Genomic DNA, 13157 nt, shown 5'->3' with positions numbered 1-13157 from the left:
AGTCAGCTGTTACACCTTCTCAATCAATTATTATAGGACTACATTAAGAACACGTTACACTTAGCGATAACATTAATCTTCCGCCTTGCAACTTGAATAACTTTCCGTACGTGCAATATTATGATGAGCGAGCTTAGCTATGTCATCATCATGTCTTCTTCACATCCTCAACCTCGATTTTCAGAACAACAATTCTGCTAAAAGATATAACAAGTTTACTAGAACATGTTGTAGTCGGCAGATTTTGTACTTTGTAGCCGACGACGTCGGTAACCAATTTGTAGCGGATAGATTTTGTAGCCGACGAGTAGATTAATGTTTTGTGGCCGACGGACTCCTTCGGGAAGGTTCAGCAGAAAGTATTTATACCCTGTCTAGGATCATTGTAAAACATCTTATCGCCAGTTATGTAATCTGTTGGCATATGCGAATAAAGGAATATTGTTGCTACTGTTCCTGTTCATTATCTATGTGCATTACTTAATTAACATATGCGGTAAACATTTGGCGCCATTGCCCTATGAACCTGTAAGGTGGGAGGAATGAAGATTAATGCCAAATCAGCTTAACAATGATCGAAATAAGGTCAAGGGAAAAGATGGAATCCGTACTGCACAAGAAAATTTAATTCTGGCACAACAAGTCGAACGCCGAAGGAGATTCCAGAAGATTGCCGACGGAAACCAGAGCACGGAAGACTTATTGGAGGAAACGCGACAACGGGTGGAATTGGTGGAAGAAGCACGAGAAGATTTTTTGAATTACTATTCACCGAGGGAAGAGAATCCAGACGGAAGAGCATCGACTCGCATGGCTCGGAGTGCGGACGGAGCAAGAGCGTGGAGTGAACTCTTCGTCCGAGATATACTTCTGCCGAGGACAACTTCAGAAGACCCTTCTTCACCAAGGTTCACAGCTGTTGAGGCCATCGGTGTGGGATTGCAGACCGCCAGTGTGGGAGAACAGTCCACCGGTGTGCAAGAACAGTCCGCCAGTGTGGGAAAACAGTCGCTAATGTGGGAGTGCATACCGCCGGTGTGGGAGTGCAAAGCCACGAGGTGGGAGTAAACAGTACCAGTGTTGCAGGACCGAGCAATTCCTGTTTACAAAAACCAATTGTGATGGCGGGACCAAAAGAAAAACTACCGAAGTTTGATGGTGATGGTATGGCTGATCCCATTCGACACTGCAAGACATGTGAAACGATCTGGAGGACATGGCATAACTGATGAAGACAACTGGATGAGGCAATTTCTGACAACCCTACGAGGTGTGGCAATTGACTGGTTTACTAGTACAGATCCGCAAAAGCTAGACAGTTGGAATAACATTAAAAAGGAGTTTTTGGCGAAATTTCAACTGTTGCACGATACTAATGAAATTGTTGGCAAGATCTTCAATACCAAGCAAGGGAAGAATGAAACTGTCCGTGTCTACGCCAGGAAATTAAAAGATTTGATAAATAAAATGGAAAATAAGCCAGCAGACGAACTACAGAAAAGATGGTTCGTGGAAGGTCTACGCCCAAAGTTGCGGAAGAAAATGAAAATTGTGCCACCGTTGTCATACATAGAAGCATACAACAAAGCACTGAATTTGGAAAGTGAGCAAAAGACAAAGAAGAAGAAGATGAGCTCATCTGATTCTGATGACGATGAGCCCTCAAAAGAAGATAGCGGCGACGATGAAGGCAGCAACAAGAAGGTCCGCGCCCTACAGAAGGTCATGATCCGCATAATGAAGGAGTTTAAAAATATGCAGAAGGAGACAAAGAGCAGTGAGTTGTGGGGCATAGAGTGTAAAACCGACAATCATACTAAAGGATCCTGTCCAAAGAACCAATTTTGCAACATTTGTCAAATCATGGGCCATTCGATAAAGAAATGCCCCTTTAACATGAAAACCAGAGGATGTTCGCAGGTGCTTCTTACACAAGCAGCTTCCACTTTAGGAGGGAACGGAAATGCAAACATTGATGATGCCACTTCGGGTGGGTATAGGAATAATAGCAAAGGGCAAAACAATAACAATGCGAACAATAATAATAATAATGGCAACCGGAGTCAAATCCAGTATGATGCAAACGAACGGTCGATCGTTCAATGCCGAACATGTAATTTGTGGGGTCATTTTGCGCGAGATTGTACAACGGAAAACACACTGAAATTATTATGCAGATGGTGCGGACCCGGCAACCATGAAGATGCTAAGTGCCCAAAGTCTAGAATAAATTTGATCACTGTCAGCACAGATGAAGAGGAGGTTCTGGCAATTACACGGAGGCAAGTGAAGGTGTACCCGAACTCGGCGGAAGAAAAGAGAAAATTGGGGGAAGGGTGGGCGGAAATTGAAAAGGCATCGCCCGCAGAGACATCTCAGTTGAAAGACATCACCAGCACCTTAGCAAGGAACTACATGGAACAAAACATCGTACGACAGATCTTACAAACGGAGGTACCAGTCAAGATAAGTGACCTTCTCACAATGCCCCAGTTACGGGCGACCATTCTGAATCACACAGCGTTTTCAAAAGCAACGGAGGAAACAGTAAGGGACAGTAGTGAAGTGACGAAAACAGACCCAATGCTGCTAGCAATCACAACTGGAAGGCATCCGACGGTTGTCGAGATGAGGATTTTGGGACATGTTCTGACAGACACAATTGTTGACGGAGGGTTCGACGTGAATGTGTTACAAGAGGATACTTGAAAGAAGTTGGAAAAGTCGACGTTGTGGCCACCTACATTCCAGTTGCTCATAGCAGACCAACACAGGATCAAGCCGTTGGGAACCTTGAGGGCGCAACTGGTAACTATTGGAATGCGTCCATTTTTATTGGACTTCGTGGTCATTCCATTGAGAAGAAAAGGATATGATGCTATTCTGGGACGGAATTGGTTGGTGCAAGCAAAAGTATAACATGATTGGAAACAAAATACCCTATCAATGGAGCACAGAGACAAAATATTCATAATTGACCTGCACACACAAATGGTAGGTGAGAAGGTAGCATCGTCAAATTCAGAAGGTGAAGGCGAAAGTGACGACGAAGGAAAAAGGAGAATGGAACCGGATGAAGGAGTATTGACACTAGAAGGAGGATCGAATGACGACAACCTAGACTCGATGAATGGCCTTCTCCACTAGCAAATAGAAGACTACGAATTGTTTTCGAGTTGTAATATGTTAAGGGTCGAGGAAGGTGAGAAAACAAAGGAAAATGAATGTCCGAAGGAATACAGAGAACCGGAAGAAGGAAAGGCGGTTACGACTGAAGTTGAGGGGAAGAACATACAGTCCAAACCCAAAAAAAAAGATCCCACCATTCGGTGCATAGTGAACAGACCGCACAGAAAGAAAAGAATGCATCGCACCATAAAATTGGTTGAAGGGAACCGACAGCAAAGAAATAATCTAGATGCGCAACGACCACAGGCACAATGGGCGACAGAGGTGACACAGAACAGATGTAAGGCGTGGCATGATAAGCATCTCAAACTCAAAAAGTTTCAACCGAGGCAGTTGGTACTAAAGTACGACAGTCGGAATGAAATTAAACCAAGGAAGTTTAAGGTTAGATGGGTAAGACCATACCAAATCTCAAAGGTCGGCGACAACGGAGCGAGAAAATTGTCAACCTTGGACGGGCAAGAGGTACTTTAGGCAGTCAACGGATCCAAATTGAAAATATACAGTGCCAAGAAGACTTCATCGCCATTGCAGAATGACCAGATAACTTCCTCGTTGTTGTCGTTGCAGAACGGCGATGCCTCGAGGCAAAATTGAGGTGCCGCGGTTTTTTTTTTTTTTTTAAATAATTTTTTTTTTTTAAAAATTGAGAAAAAAAAAAGGGGGGAAAGATTGTGCTCGCGAGAGCACCCCGTGGATTGCTGTCCGCCGGTGGTCCCGTGGGTGTTATCCCCGCGGGTGTTTCATGTTCCCCCGCGGACTGCTGCTCCGCGGACACACTATCCCGTGGGCAGCTTTCTGCGGGTGGTCCCATGGGTGTTATCCCCACAAACGTTTCATGTTCCCCCGCGGACTGAGTTTTTTTTTCGCGGGTGCCCTCTGCCTTGGCCACGGCTTCACGTGTATATCTGCCCATAGGTTCTCCCGACTTGGCTTTGATTTGCTTCCACGGACAGGCATGGAACTTAGGGACTTCATCTTTGGCGAAGACCTTTCATTCTTCCACGCCTGTGTCTTCTTCTCCCGCGGATAGTTTGTTCCCACGAATGTCTTCGGCAATGCAACAGTTATCTCCCGCGAGGTAGCAGCTGTGTGTTCGTGGGTGGCTCGAGGAGTTGTCTTTTCTTCTTCAGCTCCATCTTCTTCTTCCCACAGCGTATGTTCTCTCGCGGACTCTACTCCTCTCACGGCCTACATTCTGCATCTTCCGCGGACATTTGTCTGTGCCGTTCGAGGATATCTTGCTCCTCGCGGATGTTTGTCTTCCTGCAAATGTTTTCCTAATTTCGTAGGTGCTTCTCACTGGATGCTCTTCACACTCCGCAGACTGTTTTTCCTCTCCGCAGGTGCAGTATTTGTGGACGACAAGCTGAGTAGTTCCCTTTCTGCAAACGTTATTAGGTGGATTGTCTCTGCGCCTTGTCTTGGTACTCCTGCGGCTAGCTGCTCCTTCTGTTGGAGATTTCTTCTGAGGTTACCCGGCGTGGGAGGTGTGCCTGTGGCTTGGCGATTGGTTACCGCAGGTTCTTTTTGCCTTCCCACGGCATGACATTCTTATTGTTTTGGCATGGTTATATGAAGTGGCGAATACAAATCAACAAAAGGAAGCAATCAGAAGAGGAGCAGAGGAGCAACTTCAAAAAAACAAAAAAAAAAACAAACGTCGACAGATTGAAGCAATTTGAAATGAGGAACAAATGATGCCAAAGGAAAGGGGAAACATCAGTGGTTGCTAGACAAGTAGAGAATCGGCAGAAAATGACAGAAATGGTGTGTTCCATGGACTTTTCTGTGGGTTTCGGAGTGCTAATTTGGTCTTGGCAGCGAGGGGTGCTGACCCTCGACCCCGCCCTGTATACCTGGGGCACTGCCCCTTGGACCCCCAATCGTTGCGGTTATCATTCGTGGGAAGTATGACCAGTTGATGAAGACTTGGAGCAATCGTTGATGAAGACTTGGAGCGAATACAAATCAACAAAAGGAAGCAATCAGAAGAGGAGCAGAGAAGCAACTTCAAAAAAACAAAAAAAAAACAAACGTCGACAGATTGAAGCAATTTGAAATGAGGAACAAATGATGCCAAAGGAAAGGGGAAACATCAGTGGTTGCTAGACAAGTGGAGAATCGGCAGAAAATGACAGAAATGGTGTGTTCCATGGACTTTTCTGTGGGTTTCGGAGTGCTAATTTGGTCTTGGCAGCGAGGGGTGCTGACCCTCGACCCCGCCCTGTATACCTGGGGCGCTGCCCCTTGGACCCCCAATCGTTGCGGATATCATTCGTGGGAAGTATGACCAGTTGATGAAGACTTGGAGCTGCTACAGGCATGGAGTGTTCATGTACCAGAGGCACTTGGAGTAGGTGTTGGACATGAGGTTGTCTTGTTGGATGCATAGAGAGCTCGAGAGGAGCTGATCATCCAGTTGGAGGCAGTACAGCGACACTTGGCTAAGGGTCCCTAGGATTTGGAAACAGAGAAAGCAGCACGGGTGGCTATCAAGGTCAGCTTGATTACGGAGACAATATTGTGTTAGCAGAGGCTACAGATGCATCGTGGGATGGAAACCAATTTGGTGCACGCACGGGATGCATGTGAAAGTGATGACAGAGGCAGATCTATCTTGTTGTAGTTAGTCACTTAATGTATTTTGGTTGTTAATTTGTCTCAGATATTTTGTTAGTCGTCAGGAGACGACTTTTCTTTTTGAGGGGGATGTAGTCGGCAGATTTTGTACTTTGTAGCCGACAATGTTGGTAACCAGTTTGTAGCGAATAGATTTTGTAGCCGACGGGTAGATTAATGTTTTGTGGCCAACGAACTCCTTCGGAAAGGTTCGACGGAAAGTATTTATACCCTGTCTGGAATCATTGTAAAGCATCTTATCGCCAGTTATGTAATCTGTTGGCATATGCGAATAAAGGAATATTGTTGCTATTGTTCCTGTTCATTATCTGTGTGCATTACTTAATTAACCTGGTAAATTTTGTATTTTGTAGTCGACGACGTCGATAACCAGTTTGTAGCGGACAGATTTTGTAGCCGACGGGTAGATTAATGTTTTGTGGCCGACAAACTCCTTCGGGAAGGTTCAGCGAAAAGTATTTATAACCTGTCTGGGATCATTGTAAAGCATCTTATCACCAATTATGTAATCTCTTGGCATATGCGAATAAAGGAATATTGTTGCTGCTATTCCTGTTCATTATCTGTGTGCATTACTTAACCTATGCAGTAAACACATGCCTCTGTAAACTCTATCTCAAAACAGACATCACCAAAACTTACATAACTTCTTTCAGACTTAACATTTCTTTGCCCGACGTTAACTGCATATACTAGATACTCAAAAGTATCTCCCATAACCTCGGATAGTGAGAATACTCAACTAATCATCCGTACCAACTTGATCTTTCCACTATTCTTCTATTAGATACCACAGAAAACTGTTATGTTGACATCAATGACAAACACAATCATGAATGTAACATATCATCATGATAATGATCTAGCCATGTATCTCCAATACTCCCCCATAGGAATATCATCAACATTCATGCTTCCAACAGTATTGGCCTATCGGAATATCAGGGCAAGATATTCACCAAGTATCGAAAATATATCTATACAAGCAACTTGTAGATAATCAATTTAATGATATCTAATGCCTAGTTGTTCATTTATAAGATAAAGCCTTTACATGAAACAATTACACAAAATGAATCATGCTACAAGTTATTATAAGGTCGTCACTTTACAACAACTTTTGCCAATACAAGTGAAATCATTTTAAAGTTGTCACTTCTTAATATTTATATAATATGTGTAATGTACAATAATTAATTTCTCTGAGACATTTCCTCAAATTTTACAATCATACCAAGTTCTTTACAAAAGTGCTCCACCTTTGTCTTAGTATGTGGTTTGGTAAGAGTGTCTGCAATCTAATTCTCTATACTGATATATTTCAACTTGATTACATCCTTCTCAACCCCATCTTGAACATAGTGGTATGGTATCTCGATGTGTTTTGATCTGTTATGAAACACTGGATTAAGGGATAGTTTAATGCAGCTTTGGTTATCACAGTGGATAGTAGTAGGTGGAAGAGGCTTTCCAAATAATCCAAATAGAAGCTTTCTCAACCATATAGCTTCTCTTGCTCCCATGGATGCAATTACATACTCATCTTCTGTACAATTCTATGCTACCAAAGACTGCTTCCGATTAAACCAAGATATCATTGCTGACCCCAAAGTAAAACAACATCCTGAAGTGCTCTTACGATTCTCTGAGTTTCCTACCCAGTCAAAGTCTGTATATCCGCTTAGATTTAGTTCACTTTTAGTGTATTTTAGACCATATCCAATTGTACCACTAAGATACTTGAGAATGTGTTTTGCTGCTACTAAATGAGTTTGCTTAAGTTCACACATGTATTGATTAAGAACATTTACAGCATAACAAATGTTAGGTTTTGTGTTTACTAAATACATTAGAGAACAAATCATCTGTCGATATATAGCAGGATCAACATTTTCAAAATCTTTTGTTGCTTCTTTTAGATTCTTGAGATTTGTTTCCATAGGAGTCTTCATTGCCTTGCTATCCAACATGCCAAATCTTTTGAGTAGATCCAAAGTATATTTCCCTTGATTTAAGAAGATTCCATTTGAATGCTGCCATACTTCTAGTCCCAAGAAATAATGTAGTGTTCCTAAGTCCTTCATTTCAAATTCGGATATAAGATCTTGTTTACATTTGTCAATAAGATGATCTTCTCCTATAATCAAAAGATCATCAACATATAAAAAGTAATATAGATTAGAATCTGCAATGTTTTTAGAGAAACCAAGTTCAGTTAAGTGATGATCTATCTGTTCCAAAGTAACGTGAATCGGAATCGTATCGAAATCGCCATGGTCGAATCGAATCGTGAATCGGGGGTGAATCAGCGATGAATCGGCAAATTTGTAAAAATATTTTAAATGTAAAGATTTTAACAATTTAAGACTTATTTCATGCACCCTTTATTGAATATAACTTAAAAACACTATAACATCATCACATAGAATCTAACATACATAAACATGAAACATAAAATCCATCACATACGTAACTATGTTATCACTATGTACTAAAATGTAAATTGTATGCTAGCTGAAGTAAATAAAAATCAAATGATCATAATGATTCAAATCATAGAATCAATAAGATGAAACCATGAAGATCTATAAGACATCAAATCATAAATGTATATATAAATCTAAGATGAAGATCCATGAAAGTTTGAAACATATGTCTATCAGTGATTCAGTATCACTATCAATATCTATACAGTGTAAACAAAATATAAAAACAAGGCTCCAGCTCAAGCCTCATCATCCTCATCATCATCCTCTAGCTCTGCTGCAGCCTCAACCTCAGCCTCTGAGTATCCAGTTTGCCTATGAGAAAGGCATGTAAGGTAGGTCCTAGAGGACCGCCGAGCCATGTCCCCTGCATGGGCAATGGGCTCATGAATAACGTCGCTAGGGCCTGCGTCTGTGCGTGCGCGTGTGCGTCTACCAATGCCTGAACATGCTCTAGCTGCCTCCTCTGCCCTGGCCACAGCCTCAACCTCTACATCCACCTGGTCAACCCATGCGCGGTCTTCCTCAATGAAGATTGGGTCCACGGTCTCTGTGATCCACTCTGATTCTGGATCAATCTCTTCCAGAATGATCGAAGAGGAGTTAGCGCCCAAAATCTGTCTGATCCTAAGATGAAGGTTGTAATGAACAAAGACAAGATCATTCAACCTCTGCACTGTCAACGTGTTTCTCCTCTTCGACTGGATGTGCTCGAACATGGACCAACTGCGCTCACATCCAGAAGCGCTGCTCGGCTGACTCAGAATGCGGATGGCAATTTTTTGAAAGTTTGGGGTTGTGGCCCCAAACATTTGCCACCATCTATCTGAAATAAGGGAAAAACAAAAACAATTAGTCTCATTTAAAAATTACAACTCTAAAATTAATGCATTATATAATCAATTTTAAGTTTAGAATCTAAATTCATGAACATTGAATATATTATTTAATTTTTACCTAGTTGTAGTGTTGTCTGAGCATTTATGGCCATCCTGCCAGAGAAAAGTGGCCCCTCATTGTTGAACTGGTCTAGCTCAACAATCGCAGCAGCGCTATTTTCATCGCTACTCAATCTTTGAATCACTGTGTATAAGCTAGTGAGAACCTCTGCATCCACCTTGAACTCAAGACGGAAACAAAATGTCGGATTTAAATAGTAAGCTGCTGCGTGGATGGGTCAATGGAGCTGATTCTGCCATCTCCTATCGATGATGTCCCAAATAGGGCCATACCTCTCCTGCACTCCTGCATATTGGGCTCTGATGGCCTCCTTGGCCCTATCCATGCCCGCATAAATGTAGCCCATAGAGGGCTTCTCCCCATCAGTAGTTCGTAGCAAAGCTACAAGGGGCTCAGTGACCTACATTTAAAGTAAAACAAAAAAATTGAGTCAAAACTTAAATATAAAATAATATAACTTAAAGTAAAAGCAAAATACTAAATGTTAAATTGCAATAAATTTACCTTAAGGATTTCTCTAGCGGGTTTCCAAAAACCATCCTCATCAAATATGCAATCCGCCACATCTAACCCTACAGTGGTCGTGGCATAGGAAGAGCAAATCCACTCCTGCCCAACAAACATGCTCCTCAATCCATCCCTTGATGTCAACAAGGACTACAAGGTGATGAAATTCGAGGCAAACCTCGTGATACCTGGGCGAGCTAACTCCTTGCCTTTTGTGTACTTCCTCATTGTGCTAAGGACAAATGCATGATTATAAATGAATTTGCATATGTTTTTTGCCCTTTCCACACATGACTTGACAAACTCAAGTTTGCCAATTTCCTCAACATGAGTCAATGCAGTGTGCCGCACAAGGGGACCAAAATATGGTGGGATGCCTCTCCATCAAAAGTTTACCTACAACAATTTTAAGTCAATTAGAAACTCAAATTTCAAAATTCAAATAAATTTATTTTCAAAACTTGCGAAGTTAAAAGTTTACTTGCTGCAACATAATTTGTTGCATTATCCGTCACCACTTGGATCACATTTTGTTCCCCCACCTCTACTATAACTTCCTCAATAGCCTCACATAAATATGTGGCATTTTTCACATGTGCGGAAGCATCAATGGATTTTATGAACATGGTATATCCTACAAGTAACAAAACAACGAATTATAATATTAAATGGATCATTAACGAATTAGCATTCAACAAATCAAAATTTACAATGTATGTAGGAAAGTAGAATGATCAATCACCTCCACAGGATACAAGAAAATTGAGGAGTGTTCTATTCCTCCTATCGGTCCAACCATCAGTCATGATGGTGCAAACCTTTGCAATCCATTCCTTTCGATTCTCCTCGAGGTCAACCCTCATGTCCTCTACCATCTCATCCAGGAGGTATCCGCTCAACTCAGCCTCAGTTGGGGCTTTAAACCCCGGACCACAAATAGCAACCGCATCTATCATATTCTGCCAATAAGGAGCCCTGTCACAAATAAAAGTTTAGATGTCAAAGACTCAAATTATAAAACAAGTAGATATAATTAAAGTTTTACTTTTACTTTTAATTTTAACTTTAAGAAAACAAAGAAAAAAGAATCAATTACCTGGCTGCAATAAATGGAATGTTGCAAAAGTACCAAAATTTGCATATCTCCTTTCTGGCAGCATCGTGAATCTCCTTGTTCAAACCCATGCCCTCAAGCGTGGGTTGGGAACCAGGAGTAGTGCGGGGCACAAAGTAACTATCCATTCTATTTTTCCACACTCTAGGCTGCAATAGGTTGGTGTGGGTCTCTATCTCAGTATGTGATCAACTAGCACTAGCACGAGCACGAGCAGAAGCACTAGGATAAAAAGGAGGCCTAGAAGAACCCTCTCCAACACAACCTACAGATGCGGAAGCTGATGCAGATGCAGATGTGGATGCGGCTGCAGATGCGGGAACATGGGAGCCAATACCCCTTAACCCTTCAACTTGCATTTTCCTATTTGCTTTGTCTTTTTCAATTTTTTCTAATGCCATTAAGCAAGTGCGTTTTGCCTCAGGAGTTTGGTGAGTGCAAACTGTAACATCGTGTCCAGGTATAGCAGCAATGTGGAATTTCAATCTATAAATACCCTCGGAAGTTATTTTTTCTTTACAAAACATGCATTTTGTTTGATATTTGGTTCTTCTAGGAAACTCTTCATTATATTTCCAACATTCATCTTTTTTACCCATTGGAATTTGCAAAAAATGAGAGCAAAGGCTGCTGCAATAAAAAAATTTATGTAAAATATCAAAGTTTGAAGCTAATAAAAATTAGAAAACAACAAACCCTAGCTTGCAACTTAGTAAAAATAAAGAACATTCAAGATTTACACTAAAATTCTTGAAAACTATAGAAATTTAACAAAAAAGTTAAAAAACGCATAATACACTAAAAATTTAACAAAAAATGCATAATACACTAACATGCAAGAAAAAAATAAGCACTTACCTCTTGCAAATGAGTTGAGGAGTGTTGATATTGGCTCCTTAATGCTCCCAAAGCAATTAATGGGCTCCCCAAATGGCCTGCTGATCTCTTTGGTGCTCCTCCTTCTTGCCGGTTGGAAACCTATGGTTTTTCTTTTCTCTTCTTCTCTCTCACTTTTCCTCTCTTCTACTCATGCTTAACAAATAGAAGGCCCTTTAGGGTTATAACAAAGAGAATAGGTCAAAAACAAAGTGAAAAAAACAAGTGATTTTTTAAAAAATTTCAACTTCCCTTTTTACATGCCGCGGGCGATTCATGGCCAGTTTTAAAGGTGATTTTTGGCGATTTTTACATGAATCGCCGATTAATCGGCGATTCAGGCGATTCATGGCCCAAAAATCGGCGATACCGATTCACGATGCAAAAAAAATCGCCCAACATGAATCTGGTCGCGGAATCGACGATTCAGGCGATTTTTGGGCAATTCTCATTACTATGATCTGTTCATACCAAGCTCAGGGCGCTTGTTTCAATCCATGTAATGCCTTTTTTAGTTTACATACATGAGATTGTTTATTGTTTTCTTCAAAACCTTCAAGTTGTTCAAGATAAACTTCCTCTTCTATAACACCATTCAAAAATGCAGTCCTTACATCCATTTGATGAATTTTCCATCCCTAGGATGCAACAATGGATAGAACAATTCTAACAGAGGTATATCTACCTACTGCAGCAAAAGTTTCCTCATAGTCTATTCCTTCTTTTTGAGAAAATCCTCTTGCTACAAATCTTGCTTTGTACTTGTCGATGCTTTCATCAGCAGCATGTTTAATCTTAAATAACCATTTTGAAGAGATAACCGATTTATTTTTAGGTCTAGGAACAATATCCCAAACATCATTTTTAAGTTATGGAATTATATTCTTCTATCATGGCATCTTTCCAGTTTTGATGTTTCATTGCTTCTTTTACTTTAGATGGTTCAGATTTGATTTCAATCATTAATGCAATATACTAGAATATATGTTAGGGTGTTTTCTTTCCCTAATGAAATCTGAGGGAATGGAATTGTTTTCTTCAGTTAGCTTTCTAGCCCATAGTGGTCTTTTCTTTTCCTCGAAATTGTGAGTAATGTCCATAGGTTCAATAGAGTTATCTTCCTTTGTTTGAGACTCCCTCTCATTGTCAGAGTTTTGTTCTTCTAGTGTCTCTTCTCTCTTGAAAGTTGGATCTTCATCAAATATTACATCTCGACTTAGTTCAATATTTCTTTGTCCAGGGATATAGATACGATAAGCTTTAGAAGTTTCACTATATCCTACAAAGATTCCCTTCTTTCCTAAGGGATCTAGTTCTGATCTTTTCTCCTTAGGAATGTGCACATAGACAGGGCAACCAAAAATTCTTAGGTATTTAAGATC

At 40.9% G+C, this 13157-nt stretch overlaps 2 protein-coding genes across 14 annotated transcripts in view; both read right to left on the bottom strand.

Moving 5' to 3' along the window:
- The window catches only part of LOC149565194 (cytomatrix protein-like protein), a 77306-nt gene that overhangs the window by 28719 nt on the left and 35430 nt on the right, over nt 1-13157 (bottom strand). The window lies entirely within an intron of this gene.
- LOC149565195 (uncharacterized) lies at nt 8423-11441 on the bottom strand. 2 transcript variants are annotated; one of them, XM_089817051.1, is made up of 5 exons: nt 10882-11441; nt 10528-10760; nt 10267-10419; nt 9783-10181; nt 9332-9678 (listed from the first exon to the last, which is right to left on the bottom strand). In XM_089817051.1, the coding sequence occupies exons 1-4, from the start codon at nt 11025-11027 to the stop codon at nt 10108-10110; spliced, it is 606 nt and encodes a 201-aa protein (XP_089673177.1). In that variant the 5' UTR covers nt 11028-11441; the 3' UTR covers nt 9332-9678; nt 9783-10107. The 2 variants fall into 2 exon arrangements, with proteins under 2 accessions (XP_089673176.1, XP_089673177.1); XM_089817050.1 differs by lacking the exons at nt 10267-10419; nt 10528-10760; nt 10882-11441 and adding an exon at nt 8423-9144 and having other exon boundaries at nt 9276-9678; nt 9783-10111.

Source organism: Cupressus sempervirens, chromosome 3 (assembly GCF_028749045.1).
Source record: "Cupressus sempervirens isolate cs-2001-9-10 chromosome 3, ASM2874904v1, whole genome shotgun sequence".
Taxonomy (NCBI): Eukaryota; Viridiplantae; Streptophyta; class Pinopsida; order Cupressales; family Cupressaceae; genus Cupressus; species Cupressus sempervirens.
This window is presented reverse-complemented; position numbering and strand designations above follow the sequence as displayed.

Coding starts and splice junctions, on each gene's coding strand:
- LOC149565195 (XM_089817050.1), bottom strand. CDS start 9,309: ATGGCCATAAATGCTCAGACAACACTACAACTAG. Junction 9,145..9,275: donor TCAGACAACACTACAACTAG/GTAAAAATTAAA, acceptor CCCTTATTTCAG/ATAGATGGTGGCAAATGTTT.